This window comes from Ciconia boyciana, chromosome 4 (genome assembly GCF_034638445.1).
Source record: "Ciconia boyciana chromosome 4, ASM3463844v1, whole genome shotgun sequence".
Classification (NCBI taxonomy): Eukaryota; Metazoa; Chordata; class Aves; order Ciconiiformes; family Ciconiidae; genus Ciconia; species Ciconia boyciana.
In genome coordinates, this window is record NC_132937.1 from 95025433 (window position 1) to 95051476 (window position 26044).

General features: G+C 38.8%; 1 protein-coding gene across 1 annotated transcript in view; it reads right to left on the reverse strand.

Moving 5' to 3' along the window:
* ACOT12 (acyl-CoA thioesterase 12) overlaps positions 1-26044 on the reverse strand; it is a 31195-nt gene that overhangs the window by 820 nt on the left and 4331 nt on the right. Inside the window, exons 3-14 of the mRNA XM_072860672.1 lie at positions 23246-23306; positions 22094-22195; positions 19745-19886; positions 17712-17862; positions 13666-13785; positions 12125-12275; positions 10331-10386; positions 9882-9942; positions 8312-8395; positions 3316-3449; positions 1711-1839; positions 476-602 (exon numbers count right to left, since the gene is read on the reverse strand). Of these exons, the coding sequence (XP_072716773.1) occupies positions 476-602; positions 1711-1839; positions 3316-3449; positions 8312-8395; positions 9882-9942; positions 10331-10386; positions 12125-12275; positions 13666-13785; positions 17712-17862; positions 19745-19886; positions 22094-22195; positions 23246-23306 (1318 nt within the window). The remainder of the gene's footprint in view (positions 1-475; positions 603-1710; positions 1840-3315; positions 3450-8311; positions 8396-9881; positions 9943-10330; positions 10387-12124; positions 12276-13665; positions 13786-17711; positions 17863-19744; positions 19887-22093; positions 22196-23245; positions 23307-26044) is intronic.

A 26044-nucleotide genomic window follows, 5' to 3' on the forward strand; every position in this document is an offset into this window, starting at 1 on the left:
CATGGAAAAGAACAAAAGAGGAACATTGTCATTGGTCCAGAGATTGGATTCAGATTGCATAATTTCTGAGATATGAAAGTTAAAATTAAGCGTTTAATCTGAACTAATTCCTTGGACTTCCTCTGTAGTCAGTGAAAAGAGATGGATGCCACCAGAGACCAGTTTAATGCACACCTTCTAGAAGTGTATTTTAGGATTGAATTAATGACTCTCTGGAGGTGCCTAGCCATCTCCAGTGCTTAGTTTAGATTTCTTTCCTAAGAAATCTTGGGAAGAGATTGGCCAAAGCTGGGCAAGACAGATTCCACTTTGTGGAATAAAGAATGTCTTAATAACCACACTGAACGCTGGGGAAACTGACTCATTTTTTTGTTGTATTGCTGTTACTGTTCTAGGCTGTCAGCTCAAATGAGATCATATGCACATGTAATACTACAGGAAAAGAGACACAGCTGAGGGCTGCAGAGCTACTCACCGTACAGGAGCTGTTGCTGTCACTGTAGATCTGGAATCCGGCACAAAGGATTTCACTTCTGCAGTATTCTGGAGAAGGTGGCACAGATGTGAGGGTAACTGACTTTACAGCTACTATGTAGGGTTCACTGCAGGGCAAGGGGAAGAATCAAACATTTATTCAACAAGATGTTAAAAAAGATACATGTAAATGACTATAGAGCATGCACTGCTATACCAAAGATGTCATTTTCATATGAAGGCAAACAAGCTCCTCTATGTTTAAAGATATATGTTAAAAGATTCGGCTCTCCTGAGTCTCATTAAGGCTTTATCACAGACTCCAATCATGGAGACTTCTGTGGAAAGCCACAGAATAATCACCCACATACAACACCTCCTTTTTTTCATTTATCCTGCTCTCCACAACCCACATTTACAGAATCAGGGTCTAGGAGCAACCCATACTAAGAGGCTTTACAGTGTGGCCCCAGCAAAGGTAGACGTGATTCAGTTCCCAGATGTGGGGGGAAAAAAGCAAGCACAGTACAGAATACTGCCTTTTAGAAGCAATGCTCTGTTAACATGAAGAATTACTGAATATAAGAAAAGAAATTGAGAATAAAGAATGATAAGATACACCAAATGGTCCCATTTATCCATGTTTCATTATGCAACAACAAAAGGAAATATAATGAAAAAAAATCAATGTACGTTAAACTGATGAAGCAACTTTTTAAACCAAATTCAGCAACAAAATTTACAGATACAACAAATGTGTCACACTGAGATTTCAAGAAAGGCCAAGCACTTCCTTGAATAAGAAAATATCCAGAATTACATTAAATGGGATTACAAAGTCACTTAAACCAACAGACAAACTCCCAATTTATGTGCTTCAGCACACTGTCAGGCCCTCTGGGACATGTTTTTTTCCAAATTGCCTGTTTGAATTTCTGGGCTATTTTCCCTCATGATAGACCACTCCTGAAGACTCACTATCAAAGAAGCAATACTGGACTATGCTACCAATCTGTGATGCTCTGAATTTACTTCATCGCACCTTCACATTGCAAAACAAATCTGGTTGTGCAAACTCAAGCATAACATATTGTATTTTAGATCAGCTACTAATCTAATTTCTTAAAAAATAAAATATCATCTTTGTCACCCAATGACAGGCCCAGATAAAGGTCAACAGTAATCAGAACTGTGGCTCCAAAGTGCTCACAGTTAAACTTGAAATTGCTTACTCACCTTGGCTTACAGGGTTGCCTCTGAGACACAAGAATCACAAAGTCTCTGGGTTTATGGCCAGTCATGGGTGGGGACGTAACATAATATATTTTCTCATCTTCATTCACAGCCTGGAGGACCTCACAAGTTCTGCAAATACAATTAACATGCACATGCAGATGTATGTGTATGTAATACACAAGTATGTGTATGTAATACCTGATGTATGCAATAGCATCTCTTACGAAAACCACAGTACAAACATATATTCCATACTAACATTAAGCCTATGATTTTCATGTTCAGGCAACAAGAAAGAGAGAGGAAAAATTGAGGTTTTTCTGCAACACCTCATCTGACGCCACCTCTCTGTCGCACAAAATTGTTAAAAAGTGCTGCAAGGTGCTGGAGCAATGTCTTAAAAGCGTATCTTTCGCATACTGCCGATTCCTGTTTGGAATTACATTAGCTTGCATGCCTTGCAATGCTGAATGACCAAACATTGTCCATCTGACACACTGCAGGAAAGACACTCGGGAAACATTTGTAAAATTTTATTCAAAGTTGTGTTCTAGTCCGTTCAGACAGGGCCACCTGGGTAGGACACACTCTTTCACTGTCTTGGAAGTACTGATGACTATCTCTGAGTTTTCACTACAAAAAAAGTCAGAATTTTCCTTTACACTGGCAGTAATTGATTTATTTAATTTCAGCTCCTACTGCCTCAGCAATAAGCACTGCTAGCTGGTATTCCATTTTGACCAGTCAATCAGGCTTCATGGTAGTGATAAGAAATCTCAGATTTTGGCTGTAGATATGGAAAATCAACACAATATTTCTTCAGATTTCATTTGTTACAAGCCATAAATTCAGCAGAGATTGTAAATTTTCAAATATCCCTAAGCTTCCACTTCCACCATCTTACAGAAATCTTTCAGGATAGAATGACTAACTGAAAAAGCTTCTCCTTTAAGAAAATATTCACCAAATCAAATTAGTATCATATCAGTTCAATTGTCTCTGATCATTATTCTACACCATATAAGGTAAATAAAAATCCTCAAACACCTTTTACAGCAATTCTGAAATTCAGATACACCAGATGATAATGATACAAATCAGATAAGATGTTATTTTTCTTAAAAGATGCATTTTGAAGTTCCCCATTTCTTGATTCCTCACTTTGACTGTATGATGAAGCTGAGCATCAGTGTCCCAAACAACACAAACATGAAGGAGTCCACAGCTTTGCCTTACTTCTTACAGAGAGGATGCACAATACATCGACCTCAAGTTATATGCAACCTACTCAAATTAACCCTTTCAACATTCATTTGCCTAGGCATGGAATTCTGTTTATTTTAGAAAATGGTAACCTCTGTCCCAGGTCTCTCTTTTAACAGTCCAGGGCAACCATATTTTTAAATCAGACTTAGGAGAAATTAACTTTTATTTTTAAGGTAGAAAACCCAATCCATACTTTGACTAATGAATCTTTAATGTCAACTTCTTACAGCAATTTCTTCTTAATTAGGTAGTAAAGTGTCAAAATCTCAAAAATTTTTGTATCAGAAAAGGTTAGTTGTCAGTGGATTTGAACAGTATTAAAGAAAAGTAAGTTCTTACAAGAAATGTTTGTCCCATTGTTGGCGGAATGTGAAGTCAGACAAAAGGGAGAAAGCTAGACGTGACAGTATCTTCACTTGCATTTCAACTTTGAGTGACAACACATCACCCTCCTCATGAGTCCATATTTTTATCTGAAGAACGTGAATAACATATTAAAAATGAAGAATGATTGCTATAAACATTTTAACACTTATAAATGTTGCACATTTAGGACTTAAGCAGATTTTCTCAGGAGTACATATGAAACTGTATCTGACAGATGAAAGGAAGATGAGTATTCAAGGTTAGTTTTACATTAATATATAGCACAATGTAAAATCAAATATACTGATAGCATCGTGACATCACAGTTTTAATTACATCTGGTTAGGGATAGCTGAATTAGCTTGCAAGTGGAAATGAACGAGCTAGAGGCCAGTATGACCTCTTTCTCTCACTGTGTATATACAGTCTCTAAATACCTTTCACACTGCAGGTGCCTTGGAAAAAACTGAGTTATTGGACCATGTAGATATCACCACTTTCATAAACAACAGCAGAAGCACTTAGGAATGAAGGTAAAAACTTTGCTATAGAAAGTCTCCTCATAGAGGCTTCAGTTCACTGACTCCAAAAGCTAACAGGGCAACCTGAGGACCTCATGCAATTCTTTTTGTGAATTTGGCATCAGTGACCCATGACAGGAGATTAGACTTTTTAAATCTGGGCAGGTACTGGTCCAGAATTCTACCATTTTTTAACATGGCCGTTGAGCCACACTGAGTTACAGAAATATGGCATAAATATGGGAAAGCAAGGGAAGGTAACATACGATTTTTAGGAAGGAATGGAAGAAACTTTATTAAGGTAGATTTATCTGAGGGGGTAGTGATGGTTACTTAAAGCTTTCCAGGAATTCAAAAGTTAAGAATAGGATCCATCGGATGTGGCACTGTTGAGCAGGAGCAAGCTGGAGTGAGGCCACACTAGATGAAACGAGCGTCCCTGCGGTATGTGTGAGGCAACACAGACTTTAGCAAAAGAAGACAAACCAAGCAACTGCCGTCCCTGCCACCAGGATTTTGGAACATATCCAGCAGTCTTGCGCATTGCAGCTTTGGGGAGTTTACCTAGAGACATCCAAAGGGGACCAGATTTTTACAAAAGCACTTTCCAAGCTTTAAGAGGGATGATTTTAGATGATATATGGATTACCTCCTTGATCCACCTCTCCAACCTATGTACTTCAGTACTTTGTTTTTATTTAGTAATTAGCAGAGTTCAACTACTTCAGCTCCCTTTGTCCATGCAAATCAGTCACACACTGGCCTATGCCCCCTTCCCCTAAAATGACTCAACATTTCTCTTTCTAAAATATCTTTTTTTTCTCCCCTATTCTTTACTGTGAAGCAGAGCACCCGGAGTTAACAATATACTGAAAAATTATTTCAAAACATAGTTTTGCCTCTCTTGTCCCACACTTGCAGTATCTTGTCTTGATTATTTTGGGACTATTTCTAGTCATAGGCCTGAACCCTAACACAGAAAATTCAAAACGAATAACCTGCACATAACAATGTACACACAGTCCTCGCAAAAGAAGGGCTTGGCGTCTTCCATAAGCCCTGTATAATGGAAAAAGATGGGTAGAAGAGAGTGCTTAGAATTAGTGGACTTTATTCCCAAATTTTAATCTGATATGCTAAATTGCTTCTCAAATCCTATAAAGTTTTAACAGACTTTCATTTCTAAGTGATACAACATTCATAAGCTTCATAATCTCTGTTGCCTTTTTTTTTTTCCTGTATCAAAAATTAACAGTCTTTTCATTTACGGAGCATTTTGTGCAACAACACAGATTATGTACGTTTCTGTATTTTCATGTTTTGGAATAGGAAAAAAACCCCAATATAATCCAGTAAGCATCTTGCTGAAGTAAAGTTTGGGGTAAAACAAAAGGCCCAAGAGCTTTAGAAACCAGCCACAGGATGCATGAATCAATATTCCTCTAAGGCACGGAAGAGAAATCATGTTGTCTCAGGAGCCTTCTAGACTTGAAAATCACAAAATGAAGTAGGAGGTGCAGCAGTTAAAACATCTCTCTGCTAAGTGAACACTGGCAAGGCTAGGTTATTACTATAGGCCTCCAAGTCTTGTGGCTCAAGAAGCTCACAGTGCCACTTTCTACCTTCAAAAACTGTCAATCAACTTGGGGTCATTCTAATTCCAGGGAAAAGGGAACAAATCCTCTGCATATAGAGAAGTACATGCTGCTTCACAAAATCTACCTACTAGAATATTTCATCCCAAAATACAGTTCAGTTCAATGTGTTTGACAGTCTTCTTTCCCATAGTAATAGTGCCTTCAGGCAGCGCACTGATCAGCTCTACTACTTGATTCCTACTATTTGTTCTTTCAGCGTCTCCCCAAGAAAACACTTAATGGACACTGAAGAGATCTGTTTGAGTGGAGATGCTGCTATGTGTGTCTATCAGAGAAGGCTAAGTAGTTCTGTGCCTATGCCGCTGTATACCCTAAGCACAAGGATCAAGACTTGGTACATGAGTGCAGAGAACGTAAGACCAGTATGATAGGCATGTGGTGGCCTGTAGTGCTTAAGGAAAGATGGTAATGTTCTGAGCTAGATACAGATATCTTAAGGGATACTCCCTTGTGCTCACATTTGAAAAGTGACAAAAGTGAGCGTGAAACAGCAACAAGTGAACCAAACTAACGTTTGCCACAATGGTAAGTTTCATTAACTGGAGCTGGCATAAAGCCTTCCTTGAGGCTGCATCTATACCGGCATTTAGGGACTTGAGCACACAAGTAAATTTGACTGGAGGAGTTCTGTAAGTGAAGTCCAAGATTGATTTCACTCTCATTTTCTTTGCCAAAGAGCAAATCTAATCCACCTGGTGGGTTAATTTAGAGGTAAGCATACAGTCGCATATGGGGACAAGTGTACTCTCTGCCTACTCCTGACATCCACACTTTGTCAGCAGTCTACCTTGTGCCTGCAAGTAGATGCTAAATACGAAAGAAGACATACTTACGGAATAAATGGTATACAACAATCAAAGTGGCCTACAATCTAAGTATGGTTTGCTATCACTGTTCACTGCATACATCCTTCCAGAAAACAAAAATAGTGTGCTACCCTGGATCTCTGCCGCTTCCTTAAGGAGTATCTAATGACTGACAAGGCCAGATTATGCAGAAATGTCCAGAACGATGGGAAGGGATGGCTACTCTCCATCCACTGACAGCATCAGTGTGATTTGCATCCTACATCCTGCCTGAGCCAGATTTTGCTGGATTTCAGATACCTACTTCAATTAGATGAAAGAACAGCTAGAAAAAGCTACTCAAGATTTTCTACCAGATAAGGCCTAAGTGGCTTAGAGGCAGATCTTACTATCAAGACTCCCCAAAAAGGGGAGAAAGTTCCAGACTCCAGTAATACTAGAAGGCACCTGCTGGCTTGCTGAAAGAGAGAAGTAACATCATGCTGTTTAAAACATCATCCAGAATGTGCATGGGTTTTGGTTTTTTGTATGAAGTAATTTCTTCACAACATTTGGTGCTGGTTCTATAACAGGTTTCCAGCATTTAGGCTTAAGAAAGAAACTGAGATTTTGGCAGTCCCAGTGGATGCAGAAAAGAAGTTTCACATGGACAATAATACAGTCTTAGCAGAGGCTCAAAAACAACACTCAATGTTTCAGTCTGATTGTTCAAGCTTGCTTTTTCCAGCATGAGTGCTGCCTGTCATTTAATAGGCACAACAGTGTTTACTGAAAGTTATTAACCACTGGAACAACCTACACATGGAACTGGTAGATTTGCCATCACTGGAATTCCTTATGATTTATATATGCTCTAACTTAAGTAGCTTATTGACTAGATGCAAGAATCAGTAAGTGAAGTTTCATAGCCTGTGACATGCAGGAAGTCAGACTAAAAGATTGTAACCGTCTTTTCTTGTCCCCAAACATCTCTGAATCTACATGATCTTAAAGTAATCTGCGAGTCACTAACCATATTTCAGAAACCAAACCTTAACAGATATCTGTCGATAGTTTGGAAAACATGCACGGCAACTAGGTTAAAACTGATTTTTTGCAGCTAAATTATTTTGCTACTGGTTTTCTTAATAGCATCTTCCTATCTTAAAACTGGCTTACACAAGATTCCTTACTGATTTTGAGCTTCTAACACTGGTCGATGAACAGAGAGGTGCTTTGCTTTCAGGCTTTTGTAATTTTTTAATAGAAAAAGGGCAGAAAGAAAGATATCCAAAAGGGAAAACATGCACAGAAAAAGAGTCAAGTGGTTTTCTGAGAAGACAGACTGAAAAATATGGTATATAAATGGCTGCCACCTGTCAACTGGCAGTGTCCACTTGGAACTATCACAAGACAATGCCTGCTACTTGGAAATATCTCCCATGCTGCAAAGCTGGTAAATGCAGTATATTACAGACTGCCACACACATTTTGCTTATCGCAATGACATAAGAAGCCCCATAGATCATCAACAGCACTGCCTAAACAAAGATGTCCAAGTTTGGTGTTTCACTGGAATCAAACAAGTTGGCAAAACGATAGAAGCACTCAGTTGTGGCAAATAAAACATCCCACAGAAATAAGATATGGGTTTGTTGGTGTTTTTACACTCTCCTGTGTCTGCTCAACAAGCCCAACTGATCAGTTGCTGGCAGGCCTGCCCTTCTGGGATCCAAAGTCCTATGTTCGCCAGTCATTCAGACCACCTTAGAACTCCTCCATGGCACTTCCAGGTTGCACAGCGCTCTGGACAACCAGAGGTTGCTTTGCAATGCTTCAGGGAAACTCTGGGAGTTTTGGTTTTCAACCCTAGCCGCAGTAAAACCAAACACTGCCGAACCAATGTATTTATTTACAAATGTAAAACGTTGCTTTTCTCCACCCACCTCTTATGGTGAAACATAACTAAAGTGGCTATGTAGCTATTCCACAATTATGCACTTACATCATCCAGTGTACTGGTTATTTCCCATCCCGGTTTTGCTGCTAGGCGTGTCAGTGCAGCTATATTGCTGTAACTCACATACGCCTGAAACATAAGATACATTTCTGAAAATGAAGGGTTAAAGCTACATTTCACTAAACATTCCAGAAATTAGATATTCTTTTTCTATCATTACCCCTCAATCGCAAACAAATGTGTATTTTCCCGTAAGTGTTTTCCTTCCAGAAAACACAGTCCAGTAGTTTCTGAATTAAATACTTTCAATAGCCAAATTATGTGCTCACATGGCTGTTGGCAAAACAATCCTAATTAAACAACAACAAAATACTACTTCGGGCTTCTCCAATTATAAAGCAGTGCAGAAAAACTGTGACCACCAGAGAGATAATACAGGTAACCTCTCAGACCACTAAATTAATGGTTTTGTCCATCTTCCTCCTAAGTAATTAAAATCTACTAGAAAATTAACCTCTTCATTGCTATCAAGCTGTAGTCTAGCTTAGCAATGGCTTTATACAGCAGGCTCAGAGCAGAGAAACTGCAAATATATCCATTATTTACACTTGAATATAGTGGATGGAGTTCTCATTTAACCACTGTATAAAAAGAATACAGCTTTAGAGTCTTAAATGACAGGTTTTACTTGCATATTAAATAAATCTTAAGTAAGCCATTTTTATGATTGTGTGCATATATATATATTTATTGTTTTGCAGAAAAGAAATGCTGCTTCAAACAGTGGAGATGCCACTGTTAACAGCAAGTCACTTCCTGCATTATAATTCTCACTTATTTATTTTTTCATTTAATGGAAAAAGACACAGTAAAATTTCTGGGAGCCAGTGAGATCTTAAATGCAATGAGAATTTAACCACAAAAAATCAGCACTCAAACAACATCTAGGGTGTCTATAAATCCACCTAAATTCAGGTTTATCACTATTCGTTTCATGACACAGGAACAGTCTATGGCCTAGCATGTCCAAGCCAGAAACACGTACCACTTGATGCAGAGTATCTAGGAATGAACATATGTTTTTACCCCTCTCTCCCATAGAAAAAAGTTTACGCTATTTCACTGCTCATCTGTCTGTTGGTATTGCCATGTCTCTCCCCCTACTTTTAGCATTTACTAAATGGTCTCCTCACAGCAATTTTTGAGAAAGTCAGTGGCTGGATAAAGGAAAAAAAAAAAACCCAAACTAATTCCTCTGCAGGAGAATTCAGCTTTTTAAAAGCTGGGGACACTGGGATATAAATCTGCAGGAGACCTTATAACTTAGCTGCTTAAGGGACCACTTGTTAAAAGAGTCTATCTTAAAGACATATTTTATGTTTTGTATGAAACTTACCTTAAATCAATAGTGAAGCATCTACTCTCTTTTTTCAGAAGAAAAAAACTGTTCAACTTATGACACATTTATCCATTCTTCCGTGATTATCATAATGCATAATTATAGAAGGTCCACTTCAGAAACTGATACAGCCTGTACAACTGTTTTACACACCCAAAAAGTGTACAGATACACCATTTTATGCCAGTAGACAATAGGACATGATCTACAGATTACCTGGTTGCTTCTCTCCCAGAGATCAGAAGGTTTGTCTTCTTTAACAGACAGCATGCATTTTCTAAAACAAAATTCAAAAGAAAAATAATAGCATGAGTTGGTTCTTTACACATTCTTCTATATAGGCTAGAAACAATCATTTCTATAAGCTTAAGTGTCTTCTAAATACTTTACAGGTATTTTATCAATTTTTGGTTGCAAGACAAGTTTGCAAAAACTCCTTTTTCTTCACAAAAAAGATGGGGAAACAAAATAACCTATAGAGGAAAGTACTTCAGAGACAAGTAGCCTCTAATAATTTCAATGCAACTCAGGGAAAATTATTTGGAAAGTTAAGCAACAGTTATGTTTGAGGAGACTTTGACTACTTAACAAATGATCACTTCTTTAGAGGATACATTAAAAAATTAAGTTTTCAAAATCAAGTTCTCCTTGTAACCCAACTATACCTGGCTAGTCGAATTCTCCTTCGGGCAATAGCTCCATGGTATCGCCTCATACCATCCTTTATAAAAAGTAAACCAGACAGTAACACATCTGATTATTTTAGGACACAGTCTAAAAAAAGACAACTAAAAATTATTTCATACAGATGGACAAATGCCAGACATGTATTACAAATAATAAAGAATTGTGCTCTGTACAATGGCCTTTCTCCAGATTAACCCGAGTTAGTGGTATACTTCTGACTTGACAATACTCCCTTAAATTTGCAAAAACAATCCAATTTAAAAAGTTGTATCACAGTAGCATACTCCTAGCACTTTTTGGTCCTAAACCAGTGGCAGCTGGGCAGTGCACCACACACATTCTTTCTAAATATGCCACCCACCAAATAAACTATTAATCTAATTCATCATCATCCGATGTTCAAAGCACAAAGGAAGCATGGAAGAATTCTTATTTTAGTGCACATGGATCTGTGACACAGAACAAGCACTGTGCAAACAGATGTGATCTGCCCTTCAGGGTGGCAGGTCTTTCCCTTCCCTTATTACTACTCTGCCAGGGCGGATTTTTTTTGAAGCACGGAAGTCACCCAAGAGCATACACCACACCAAACTGCATTAAAGGTCAATAGGACTTGTTATCTTGAAAGATATGCCACTTTGGAAAAGCTTCTTTTCCTCAGCCTTTAAGAGCTGATACATAGCTTCTGGAATAAGAAGAATCTCCAGATTAGTGCATCTCAGCCTTCTTTAAACCAAGGACTACATAATATTTTTTGAAGACATCTCTTGCCTGTTTTGTAGAGCACTGCCATACCAGCTGTCCGTTTCAGTCAAATGACCACTGAAATTTTAAACTACCTTGAGCACATACTGATTTTCCCAGATTTGTTTGCTTTACTCTGAAGGAATGGGTTTACATGTTCTTATCTTGATGCTTGTGGATGCCCCTCTAAGCAGGTCTTTAAGGGAAGCACTGTTTTTCTGACAGAGGCTAAGCTGCCCTTTTTTTTTTTTTAGGAGGAAGAGTCAGTTTTTCCTCTTGGAACAGTCTGTAATGGGCAGTAGTGAACCTTACTGCCTCAGCTAGTACATAGGACACCTTCATTATTTGTCCAGTTGTTGTCCTATAAAGTATAAGTTCACTGATGTTAAATAATCGTTTCATTTCTGTCTATGCTGGCTCTCAAAATCTCGTAACTGGAGCAGTAAGGTTAATGACAGGTGACATCACAGCAAATAATTCAACAATAGTAACTGCTCCGAGTGCTTCATGAACCACTTTCAGGGAAACACATGCTGAGATGTCCGCGTCAAAGGAACTGGAAAGCCCACCTATGTCATGGGATTTGATTCCTACAGACTTCTTTATTAACTCTATTTCTCACCTTCATTAAGGGTTTATAAAAACAACTTTATTCACTGAACACTTAGGAGTTTCATCTACGGTCAGAGGAGATTGCACAAGACAGATATAGACAGGTACAAAAATCTGCAAAAAGCAGATTCTTCTTCCCTGTCCATCAACTAATTACGGAATTTCTAATGATGACTATCCTCTACTATACCTCTCAGTTTTGGATGACTGAAGTTAACAGTAACAAATCTCTCACTCAAAGGCAAATATTTTATTTAGAGGTTTTATCTTCGGCAAGAAGATGCATTTCAGTGCCCCATTTAGCCCTTGCTTTCCCAGCAAGTTTATAGTGGCTGGCTGTGTGACATGCAGTGTGCTGGGTTGGACCACATAATCTCATGTATGTATTCATCCTGCTCCTGAGGATGAGAGCTGACCTTTGTAGTGGGTTTGATTCTGGGGAAGGTGAGCAGCTCTCCTTTGTCATTTACAGTGTTAAAAATGAGAAACGCGCTGTTAATATGCCGTGCTTGGTCCTTGATCCATTCTTCACAGTTATAAGCCTCAACACGGACACCAACCTCCACACTGAAATAAAAGTTTAAATTAATTATTGAACTACTACAAGTGATGCAGAAGCAGCCCTGAGACATACTAAAAAGGACTGCTGTACACCTTCTTGTATGCAGGAAGCTTGACTCAAATACCTCTTCTAGCATACAAAATAAATTACTCAGTCTGGACAGACACATTTCAGAAATAAAATAAAAGGTGGCATTAGCTAAATAGCTTTAATAAAAAGAGCGAAAAGTGAGCTAAGTAGCAAAATATAAACACCAGTAAGCATACTGTGAGAACAGACAGCAAAAGTGAACAGGGTGATATTGATTTGACATTCAGCAGAAGCATAGTATGAAGGTAATTCATGCCCTGCTAGCATTCTGCAGGGACCAAATACACCTACAAAGAAAACAGCCACAGAACAGCAATGCCAGAATAACATTTGTCCTGTGTACAGAATTTGGAGGAGGAATTACTTTAGCTTCTGCCTTCTTGTGGCTTGTCTTTCTACACCTCTTGCAACTTCTGAACATGTCCTCCTGCTGGAACAGGGCTCCACGTAAGTTGTGTCACACCCCTGGCATAACCAGGAGATCTGTTGGCCCAAAGTGCCATTCCTGTAGATTGGGAAATAGCCTAGCAGAGGTGCTATCCCTTTGCCAAAGGTCAGAGGAGAGTCATTCTCTGTGAGGCAAACACAACAGTAGCCCTAAAACTGCAGAGGAGATAGCTAGAGCATGCATAGGAAAGAGAAAGAGAGAGTAACCATTAGCAGGCAGAATCTGTGCAAGATTGGTCAACAGCCACATCACTAAATTCCAGGAGCAGGTGCTCAGTGTGCCAAAATCTATGCTTCACGCTTACAGTGACCATATACTCAACTAAAGATAAAATTTCAGCATGGGCTGTACCCATTTATTCCAAACTGCAGCTGGCAAAGCCTCACCTCTGTGTACACCCAAACCAACACTGGGAAGAAATAAACAAAAGCATTAATTTTGCCAGTAACATAAAGGTCAGAACCCAGATCTGTCAACAGATGCCAAGACAGGAAAATCCTGGCAGCAAGCTGGAGTGTTCTGAAGAATCAAAGCTGTGGGACCAACTCATCCCTTGAAAACCCCTGAATTTCAGAGTGATATTTATGGTCTGAGTTTGCAGGATTGGGATTTGGTTACAAATGATCTTTAAATTGAGAGTGAAAGCCAGAGAATAAACTTTTAAAAACTTTCACTGAGAAAAGTAAAAAAAAAAGCACATGTAGACAGATAGTTATAGATCTAGATATATCCCTCAAAGCTCCAGAAGAAAAATAATTCATTCAATAACGCAAATCCTACTGACAGCTGAAACCTGAAACACACAGTTAGGCTGGTGCCGGAGAAGTCAAGGAAGACAAGCAGATGAGGAGCTTTACCTATTCTGAAATGTATTGTTCACAATTGCATTGAAGACAAGGCGGTCACCCACGACGGATGGTCCCCAGAATTTAAACATATTCACTGATTTCAAGATGGGATATGAACGACAAAGGCGGCTGAAAAAGAAAGCAAGAGAGACAGAGAGCAAAACATACAGTCATGTTAAAGAACCTCCTTTGTTAGGTTTGAAGTGGGTAGTGATTAGAGCAACAAGGTTTGCACAACCTAGAAGATCACTATATTACACTAATTTATTCCATAACCCACTGAAATACAGTTAACATGTTCAGCTCCAAGAGCATATAGTTTGAGCTTCAAACATAATAATACCACTTATGTCATGCTGTTTCATTTTCAACACACTTTACAAACACCAACTAATTAATTCTCACTGCTTGATATTACCTTCTTTTGGAGCCAGGCCATGAATCCTTTACCTACAAAGTAACCACTTACTTCGCAGACTTTCATTAATTTCTATATGACTGCATGGGGAGTAGGATATTGCTCAGTGCATAAAAATGCCAGATCATAATGCCTTTAAACAATTAAAAGAAACCTGAGCAGAAAGGCTGAGCACCAGAAACTGTGTTCAAGCAAAACAATGTCAGTCTATCCTTTTTAATATTTGTACTTTTTTGCTTGTTTGTCAGATGTTTTCTGCCAGTGTTATATGAAATAAGAATAAAAAACTACTCATAACTGCCAAATGCATAGTTCGTTTTGTTTTTTTTTTTAATTTGGTCTGGTTTACTAAATTATGTGCAGTTTGCTACTGGTGCTGAGCCGGGAAACTCATCCTTGCACATACAAGGGGTAGAAAGATGTTGAACTGATCACTTACCAGTTCAGAAACACAGAACTGTTGGCTAAATTTCAAAAGCTGAGGGCACAATAGCGTATTACAAACACACAAATCTTAGTAATTCTGTTCTCTTTGTCCTTCCAATTGCACAGTGCATCCGCTCACCTGTCTTTTCTTATTTCAGACCTGATCCTGTACTGTGTTCAATTACATGTAGTCAGGTTCAGCTGGGTTGTCCTACTCTTTGAACTGCTTGTGAAATACACTGTGGCCACTCTGGTAAAACATTGCTGGTCTAGTACGGAAGATTGTCTGTGCCAGGCAAGTACTCTTTCCACGAGCGTACTAGCAAAGCTGCTCTTTGGACCAGTACAGTGGACAAACAGATACACACCTGATCAAATCCAGCCACACTGCTAAAGGAAAAGTTTTGCAATACTGTGTCATCTACTCTAGGGAATTCCAGTAATTCATCACTTCTCTGACCTTCACAGATGTTCCAGAAAAAAATCTGCAGTACAGATACAGCTTAAGGGTTTGTGGAATTGGGATCTAGTTTGTAAGCTCTCCAGAGTGGGCAAAAATTAGGTTTCTTCAGCAGTTCTAAATGTAGTCAAAGCCCCACTCTTTACTGGGATCTCTGTGCATCACATGAATAGGGGACAATATACAATAATGTAATTTATTTTTAGACTTTGAAAAAACATGCTCTATCCTCATGCATGTGTACAAAACTCCTCAATGAGAATCCCACATGCACATCTGAGAACAGATTTTTCATTGTGCAGTTTTTAAACTTGAAAATACAACTTTGTAGCATTCCTAGCTTTTAACTCAACTGCACTCAGCAAACTAATGTACCAGTATTGTTAAATGCAAACAATTATCTGTAGCTAATTAATTGACTGGTACATCTTTTTAATAGACTAATACATTCAAACAACTTTGTAATTTCATTAAGAATAATTTGCTCTTCTGATTTAAAATGCTAAATGGTGGTCTTCTTTAAAGATGCAAACACAATATTACTGAAAATAAGAGAGGAACAAAACAGAAATTAGGCCTAAATATTCAATTTGTCCTGGAAAACTATGCCCTGAATGCTTTTACTGCAAGTGTAAGAAATAAAAAAGTACAGATCCATTTCAAACTAGTATTACTAATATTGAAATGGCTTTATTGCTATCTGCAAGATTTTAATTTACTGTGCAGCCAAAACAGTGGAGGAGGAGTGGGGAGAGGGGAGAAGGAAGGTGAGTAACCTTGAAGATGCCCTTAGAAATTTATTTTTCAAGGGTTAGCTCTCCTCTTTCATTCCTCCATCAGAGTTTGTGGCCATAGCTACTCTTAACTGGCACCTTCAAAGGTCAGGTCTAATTGTGAGTAGCCTCACAACAGGTTTGTAGTGAGACTAGCTATTTCTCAAGCATAAACTACAAAATATATTTTCAACAATCCTCTGTCACCAGTTATTACTCCTGAATTTCTCAACATGACAAATCATGTTTGACATTCATTATTTCAAAGGATTTTTTTTCACTACTTCATTTGCTGATGTTTTCCCTTTCTTTTTGAACTTAAATATGATTTTCACTAGGTAAAATTTATCAAATGAAAACAGGTAAATATTTGGGGTCATATTATGGCAAAAATCTGAAACAATCCCTTTGAAGCCAATGAAATTACACACTGGGGTAAGGTCAGTGCATTCTAATGTTACTAAAGCAAGCTGTTTATCCAACCACTACAGAAAATCTGTTGTTATCAGTACAACTACTGGCTACAAATCAAAACTATATGAATAATGAATGGGGAAGTCATTTAATTATTACAGTTAAAAAGCGAAAACATATCTAACATCCCTGCAGTGAATTAGGTCACTTGGTATGCACGGAGAATTCAAACTGAAACTCAAGTGTTGCTTACAAAGAAGCTTTGTATAGAGTCCAAGAACAAGGAGGGAGAAAAACAACGGTTTGATTTCAGGGGAAGAGAAATTAAATGATTGTATGTCTAGGCCATTCTGACAAGCAATACTAGGCAGTGTCACAAAAATACTTCACACTTTGTGACCTGAAGATGTCAGAGCCCTTTAAACTGCTAAAAATACTAGAACCCATAGGATGTGGGACTCGAGAGACTGAAAGGCTAAGTGACTTGCTGAAGGCTATGAATCCATTCTGTGTGCACATAAACAAAACAGAACCTGTTTCTTTTGATTCTTCTTCTTTGACTTATTCTTTCTTCTGGCATAAGGATCTGCAGACTAACATTTAGAAGGCTGTTCATTTTTGGATATCATCTGATACAGGGTCAGTATCAGTTTTATCCTGACTTAATGACTATCTCTGCTTTTAAAACACTGCACCAACTACAAGGAGGCCAAGTTTCTATTCCTATTTCCAATGCTGACTTTCTGCAGAGAGTTTCAGGAGGATAACATAGACTCTTTTGCCTTAGGGTCTGCATGTGTAACAGAAGAAGAAGATTTGACTCACTGTCCTGGTTTCGGCTGGGATAGAGTTCATTTTCTTCCTAGTAGCTGGTATAGTGCTGCGTTTTGGATTTAGGATGAGAATAATGTTGACAACACACCGATGTTTCAGTTGTTGCTAAGTAGTGCTTATACTAGTGAACGACTTTTCAGCTCCCCATGCTCTGCCAGGTGCACAAGAAGCTGGGAGGGGGCACAGCCAGGACAGCTGACCCCAACTGCCCAAAGGACTATTCCATACCATATGGTGTCATGGGCAGTATAGAAACTGGGGGGAGTTGGCCAGGGAGCAGCGATGGCTGCTCAGAGACAGGCCGGACATCGCTCAGTGGGTGGTGAGCAATTGCATTGTGCATCACTTGTTTGGTACATTCTTTTATCTTTTTTTTCCCCCCTCTTCCTCTGCTGTCCTATTAAACTGCCTTTATATCAACCCACGGGCTTTACTCCCCGCCCCCCCCCCGATTCTCTCCCCCATCCCACTGGTCGGTGGAGGGTGAGCAAGTGGCTGTGTGGTGCTTAGTTGCTGACTGGGGTTAAACCACAACACTCCCGCAGTGGTGTGGCATGCTATGGGAAATGTATCACATAAACAGTTCAAAGGCCTCCTGCAATCTGAGGAGGAAGAAAAGTCACAAAGGTTTGGGTCTGTATTTTTCATAAAATAAATCCCAGCGAAACCCTTAATATTAAAATCACATCCATTTAGAACCATATGGAAAGACTATGATGTAGAAAAGTACCTTGCTGAAATACTTGCCACTGTCTCCATCCAAGCCATGATCTGGCCACCAAAAGTGTTGCCATGATGGTTTGCATGAGGAGGCTGGACAAGCTCAATACTCTGTACATGAGTAAGGTGAGTTGAAACTGCATCTTCCTCTTCAAAACTATCTGAAATACAGCAGCTAGTAAGTCTGATAGCCAAGAAGAAAATATCCCCAGTTACTGAAGCATGCAGTTTGCTTCAGGCACCCTGAAAACAAGAAAAAAAGAAAGACACAAAAGAACTCTGCTCTTTGCAAGGGAAGCAAGAGGCTGAAGATTTGCTCTGTTCTTTCAAGAGACCTAAGAGGTGGGGGATGGTGCACCCCGCAGTCTATCACAGCACAGTGATCCTTCTCAGCCCTCACTATATCCTTCAAAGAAGCTGTGTCAGAAGCTGTTACTGTGAAAGTTGGCTAGCTATGAACGGAGGCAGCCAACTGCCTCAGCCTGTGCTTGTGATTATTCATGGCTGCTATGCATGACCTCTAACAGATGTTGTTGGAGCAGTTTATCACTTACTCAAATGCCTTTCATAGACTTTGACCACCATGTATGATAGGTACCTGTGCAAGTGTGTCTAATTAAGGCTGGAGTATGACATGATTATTTCATAACCTGTTACAAAACTTGTGATTACCAGAGACAATATAGAACACAAGAGAGAGAGAAATACGGATCAGAATCAGTAACCACCTTCCAGTATCTGAGCATTTCCAATTCCACTTTCAAATGTTTAGCCATACATCCTCACTCTAATCTTTGATTTTTCAGTTATATTTTGCAAGAACAGATTTAGGCATGAGATGATGTCAGGCATTTTAAAAGTGCGTATCTGTGCTAGAAGCTACTTGACCTGAATTTTACTTTTGGCTTTTGCCATAATTAACTAACTTTATGATTATATGAATGTGTGGACACATTTGACTAACTTGCACTTCGGACCTACTTAAGTTGTTACATAAGATCCACTGAGAAGACAAACTGGAATTTCTGGATATGATTTACACCTATTTTGCTACCTGGCAGCCTTTACACGCAATATTTTCTTCTCTCCTTCCCCTATTTTGCTTGTTCTGTCTCCTTAAGGAGGTGAATTAGTGCTAATAATGATAAGATCCTTCGAGGAAGTTTCCAGGCAAGGCAGTGGAAACCAAAATCAGCAACCTCTGATTTGTCTTTCATGGTATTACACTGTCTCCTATGAGACAGTTACCATGAAGACAAATAACTTGTTTGCTTGTAGCAAACAAGTCTCTTCAGTTCTACACAGTCTTATTAAATTGTTAAGACTAGAATATATATTTACAACAGATTTCATCTTTCCTTAGTAAAACCACATAATGTCTGTTGTTTACACATGGAGTTATAGCTCAGGTTTTCCAAATACCAGCATATTTCTTAACTGCTGTGAATAATTTCTTTTGCAGGGGAACACAGCAACTTTCAAGCACAACTGTCTTTAAGAACAGAGATTACTATCAGAAATAAAGATGAACCTGTTTCTTGGCTCAATTTTTCTAATTTGGTCATGAGGAGTTTAAGATTTTTTTTACCTGTTTTGACCACCATATAATGATGTTTCTCCTGCTTGTTGGGAATGATCTCATGGCATAAACATAGTTCTTAGTGCTTTCTTGCAATGACACAGCCATAAGCCTGAGTGAATTTTATCCTTCTATCTACATTACAACTAGTGTCATTATTACCGTATTGCAAAGTTCTGTGTGAACTGTTAAACCTTACACATATAACCTACATGAAGATTTACATTTCACATCTATTTAATGCATGCTTGGCCTTCAGTCCTGCATTTTTAAATCTGGAATTTCTGAAAGACAAAGAAATACCACTCTATTAGAATAACTGTCTTACACACCCTCACAAATCTGGCACATGCTTTTCTGCGTGATACCACAACCTCAGGGAGCTCTACTCAGATGTTTTGTCTGCTTGTTTTCTCCCTTCCAACTGCCCGTAAGTCATTTGTTCCATCTTCTGTGCTGACCACAGTAATCACCTTCCTTATTATGCTCCTTCATTAGGTTCTGAAAGACCTGTTCATAGCCCAGTCGGATTCTTCTTCTCTCAATAGCTAGGGTATGCTCCAGGTGGTCTTCTGTAGACAGAAGCTTTACAGGTTCTAATTCAATCTGTACAAATGAAAAAAAAAAAGGTTCTGAATGCCCTAATCATAACAAAGTGCACTTTGAACGTAAAGTGGCATCAGCATTTTCTACAACCTTTCGCTATCAACTGTCCAAGATGACAAGTTCTATTAATACAAACAAGAGCAGAGTTAAAGTTCAAGAGATTCTGCATTATTCTTTCAGAATCATTTGTTAAAACTCAATGACAAAGTGCTTTTAGCTTTTAAATACAAACATCCATGAGAGCACACACAGTTTAAGGACAAAAGAAAAAAGAAAAAAAAGAAAAAAAAGGAAAAAAGAAGATCTTAATACAAAGGTTTGAGTACTGAATTTTTGTATCAGAAAAATAATCCAGTCGCATTGATCAGTGGTGTAGTCTATGCGAAAATGTACCCCAGAGCCCTCTCCCACTCACTACATAAATAGCCTGCTCCCTCCTTCACAACTTACCTATTCCATCTATCTGAGGACCTATTTTCACAGCACTGGTTTTCTGAGGTGGAGGAGAAACACATGAACACCCAGCACTTGGTGCAGCTTCAGACTCTATACATTTATGCCCAAAATGCTACTTGTGCCCAGAAATACACCCTACTCTTGCCAAGATCAGACCTTCTTCTCCCATAAGTGCAAATTCCCCATGTATGTCAGTACAATGACAAACTGAAGCCAAGCCAGTACTGGCTTAAGAAAAATATGACATTTAGATAAATACTGCAGAGGTGCCACTGAACAGTCACTTGTGTGATTTTTCTACAAGGTCTCACCTCAGAAACCTTGAAATAATGCACAAGGACTGCAACACAAATTCAACATTTTGTGTCCTGCAGTGGTGCAGCTTATGTTTCTCAGTCTTTGAATCTTCACTCAAACCCTCTTCCAGTTTCCTTGCCTCCTTTCTGGCCCTCCTCACGAGCCTCCTAGCTTTTTCCACGTGGCCCAGCTATAAGATTAAGATGGTGAGTGCATCCTGTTGCTCTCTGCACAACTTTAGCAACAGTTGTTCAAGAAAGTGGATTTGAAAAAACATTCTTTAATTTCTCCAAGACTTTAATTTGTGATGGAACTTGAACTGAAGTCTCAAACTGCCTCTGGCGCATTCCTGTCTTAAGCCTAATCTTAGTTAATAATCACCAATTTAATCGTGAATTAACCTCCCTGGAAATCTGGGCAAAAGGTAAATGGGTTGATGCTATGGATATGATATCAAACCAATAATAAAAAATCCTTACTTTATAATATTTCAGTGCTTTCAGGTTAACCAATTTAGCATTAACCTTTCAGAGACACGCTGGACTTCAGTTTTGGTAAAACTGTTCTGATCTGTTTCTTCTGCAAACTGTAATATATCATTGCAGAAGAGAAAGCAGAAATGGTTGGATATATTAATTGCTCATGGGATGAGTGCTCTCTGCCAACCTGCAGTGGATGTTAAAAAGGCAGATGCACTGTCATAACCCATTCAACAAGACAGGAAAATCAGATATATGATTCTAGTTGCTCATGTTCAAGAAAGTAGAATACTACATACAAAGGGAGTTTATTATTAAGAGGTTGTGAGGAATATTTGGCCTTTCTCATATGAAAACTTTAAAAGAACTGTGCCTGTTTGGCACAGCAACGTGAAGGCCAAACAGTACGATGACTGATTTCTAAATACCTCCGGGGAGCCAAACACTGGGGAGAAGAAACAACATTGGCATGAAAACTAATTAAAATAAATGGCAAAGAATTAATTTAGATTGGAAGCTAGGTTAAAAAGAATGTCTTCTATCTGAATACTGATGTCTGAACAACCTCCTCAAAAGGGGGAGTGAAAGATAAAGAGCCACCACCCCTAACACCTTTGCAGGTTTCAAGATGTATACAGATCAGTTTCTGAAAAGGAGAGAGACCGCGCAGACTCACAGGGATCTCTCTTCCAGTGCTTGCCTCTGTCAATATTGCAGCCCTTACAAAGACACCAGTTCTATTACTAACAAACGTGCAAGAGAAAGTGGAAACAATAAAAAAAGCCTAACAACTTCAGAGCAGAGATGTGGAAAAAAATATATCTCCATATAGTCTGGACTTCATGCTGTTTTCCTGTTACTGATCAGAATAAACAGGTATGGACATTTTTGTGTGGTTCACAACCAGAAAATTGGGTTATTTCACAGAAACTCAGTCCCAGTAACTTCAAGCATAGAAAAAAACAGAAACAATACCTTTCCAGCACCAACTGGTTTGGCTACATATGTTGCATATGCCACACTCACAATTTTTTCAACATTAGTCAAAATGTCCTGTACTGTAACCTTGATGCCAACCTACAAGGAAGGAGGTAGTGGAGGAAGGAGACAAAAAATGTATTTATATCATTGTCAGATGAGCTGAGACAAAATGGTGCAGTGTTTATCAAATTAATCACATCCAGTCTCTTAAACCCAAAAGAAAAAAGGTAAAAAAATGCTCTACTATCACTGATACATCTCTGACCACGTAAGAACATCACAATATTTGCTGAGCTCTGAAAAGCTCTTTAGTACAACAACTGTGTATGTATGTTTAGCATCACTCGTAGGGTAAAACAAAAAATAGGAAGGACACTTAGATTTAGGTTTATGCATATCTCTTTCCATTTACTTGTGTGCCATTTGGAGTCCCCATCTGAATCTTTCTAAGATCTGTGTGAGCAAAAAAGTCTGTATAAGTGTATAAAACACAACGAAACACTTGACGGTGAAACACCGTATTTGATCCTGTAAGACAGACCTGACATGCATCAAAGCTTCTGATTTTTTTCTAATTTTTAGAACCTTTTGGAATACATTATCTGTGAGATGCATCACTCCCATTAATATGAATGAGAATTGGACTTGCGCACAATGCAGAGAAAAGTACCCGTAAGGTTCAATTCTGATTTCAAGTAAGTGATTGGGCAATGCATTGCATACTTGCTACAATATGAAGAGTAAGAACATGCATATATCTGACAAATATTTTTGTATCAGAAGTTTCAAAAATACTTAGAACTCCACCTATTTCAGTGGATCTCAGCTCTGATTCAAAGACTGCTTAGAGGTCAATAGCTTCGGTCTGGACCAACACCACCTATCCCATCCTGTCTGTTACACCTGCCAAAGATTTTAAGTCTTCAGGGTCCAGTTTCCATTTTGACATGGACTATTTTACACGAAACATGCAATTATAATAGTCGTCATGAAATCAGAGTTTCATTAGGCAGTGTTATTGTTCAGCTATCTGCAAAAAGCTCCTTCTGAAACAAGTAAGAGTGGACTCATGTTGCATTTCTCTACTCCTCCCACCTCTCTTCTGTTCTTTAAATATCGTTAGGACTAAGAGTGATGATCTCTTACCTCCATGCTGGTTTTGAACGCTCTGTTCACTTTTGCTTTGATGGTAATAATTTGTCCAACCCTGTTAAGAAGAATAACATCTTATGGTATGTAATCATGCAGCTTAACAAGGGTTTGAACCTGCCTCTCTAAGTATTTCTAATAGTAGTGAAGAAAATCTCATTAATCAGTCTGTGTCTTCCATACTGTACTGAAAACGCACTGGAAAAGGTTTAGCACTGATATTCATCAGTCTGACTTAATTCATGCTCAATAACGATTTCAGTCACCCAGAAAACTGCATAAGCTTAATATTAGCATTCCTTCTTCTTGCTGATGTCTGTATGACGTCAGGTGTGCTCCAGGCCCCAGGTCCCCCCAGAAATTTTGGCCAGGTTCTGCTTTTCTTCAAAGGCACACCTTGCTGTGAGTTACACCAAATCACTGAGCATATCTAGCTGCAAAACCACACAAGATATACTCCTTGTGCATTCTCTAGCATACAGACACATGCACATGAGGAAATAATCCCAGGACAAAAAGTGCTCTTTTACATCTCTGAAGGATGGGGAAAGAGTTCACGTTCCAAATTTTGTCCAAGAACAGGGCTGCAGCGTGTCTCTTTTGTCCTAAAAACATACCTCTGAACAACTACTCTTTCCCATTTACCTACACAGAATACCTAAACAGAATGACATCTTTATACCTACATAGAATCAGATTTAAATGAGGAAATAATTTCTTTCCTTCTGGAATTTCTACAGTGCCTGTTATGTGCTGATAACAAGAGTAACCCTTGTTTTCAAACCCCTAATATCCTAACACAAGGCAATGCTGAAAGGGTGGAAAGAAGCCAGTTTCCCCTAAAGTTGTCTTATTGAGCAGAGCAGTAAAAGGACATGATGTGCATGGTAAGTCAGAACTACATCCAAAATAACTGGGCATCAGGCCACTGCCTTCAGGGAATTTAGACTAACTTACAACTGCTAAAGATCAGTCCCAGAGCAGGCAAAGTGCAGCTAGCTACGTCCAAGACTGCAAAATATAACTCAGACCACTTGAGTACCTATGAAACAGGCATTTATACCTAAGGATTTGGCACAGTTATGACCCCAGTTTATAAAAAACAAATCTTTATAATTTCTTCCTAATTTAATGAATAGGGTTTTGACATTTAAAGGTAAGGCTTTTCTTAAATTGCTTCTCTCAATGCCAGAACTTCAAACAAATTGTTACCAAACACTAGAACGGGGAATAGGAAACCTCCTCCTTTACAGTACCAGACAGGAACAACCAACTACACAGAAACTTTATCTTTCTTGTTCACATTCAAGAACACAAGTGGAAGCCTTTGACTAGATGGGGGGGGGGGAGGAATGGTTAGAGGAAAGAATTAAGACCATCTGCAGATACACAGCCCTCATTAGCTTTTGAAGAACATATTCAGAAGGATTTTTTCCATCATTCATTGCAAAGAAAAAGCACAATCATTAACGTAATAGTTCTAAATTGCACAGGCAAGGGAACCACCAGCTCGAACACAAAAAGTGTTCAGAACAATAACACAATATTTATGTTTAAGCTTGGAAAAGAAGTTAACATTAGGGTCTTGTAAAAAGGCTGTAGAAAGCTTAGAGACAGAACTCAGTCAAGTATACTGAAACACCTCTGAAGAGTCTGTATCTGTCATAAAACTCCCAAGAGGATTACAGTAACACAGCAGTAGAGCTAATGACAAGTATAAGGTGAAAAAAGACAGAATATATTCATTAGATAAACTCTATGATTGAACAGGACACACACTGATAGCGAGTGTGAGGCTCTCCTTAAAAGAGGGAGAGTTCAGAGTCTCTACAGATGCTTGCAGAGGATGTCATGGTCCCTGTCAAGAACATCATGATGCTGGATTGTCCGTGAGGTCCCAGCAGGGACTGCAGAGGTCTCTTTCTCAGGCTTACTGGCAGGGCACTATTCTTCTGTACAAAGACTGTTTATTTCACCTTTGTCATTGACACCTCCCTGGTGATCTCTCTTCCTCTGTGCGAGAACATTGCGTAAGAGAGGTGGAGAGAGGTAAGTCTGGGTCTGTCCACCTTTGAGGAAACTGTGGGGTGGGAACAACAGAACAAAGGTGGACGTGATCTGACTCAGCCTGAGACGGCAGTCCTGCAATAAGGTAGGTTTGGACTTCACAGCCATTAGATACCCTGACTGACATCTCTGCTGGTGCTCCAAGCAGTCTATGCAGCTGGACGCACATTTCATTGTAGCAAAGTGTAGTCCTCTGGGGTCCACAGCCATATCAGAAAATAAAGATGTGAGAACTGAGATGGTCAGACAGTATGATAGGGAAATGTCTTTTCATATACTTTCAGGAGCTGTTTCAAAATGAAATGTTTTACATTGTATCACGCATTCTGACTTTGGACAAACTGATTTATTTAAGCTAAGAGAGCTGATCAGCTTGGGCATTTAAATAGATACGTAAGGGTAGAAGTCACAGAACACCACACTCACTTGTAACTGGCAGAAAGCTTTGAAATAGATCAGAATGAACTGAGTATGATTCACATATGGAGCACTAACAAAATTTAAATAAATTTAATTTAAAATCAGATGTTCTTTCTACCACTGAACTGCTGCATATTAAAAGACAAGGAAGAGGGATTTATTTGTTATCATGGCACAAACCTGAGTTTTGCAATATATAGATTTGTGGAAATCTCTGTTTCCATGTCAACTGAAAAGAAATATGCACAGAAGAGTTAATCCTTACAGAACATTTGGTAACCTGAGTTAGGTTGGGTTAGGTAATGAAAC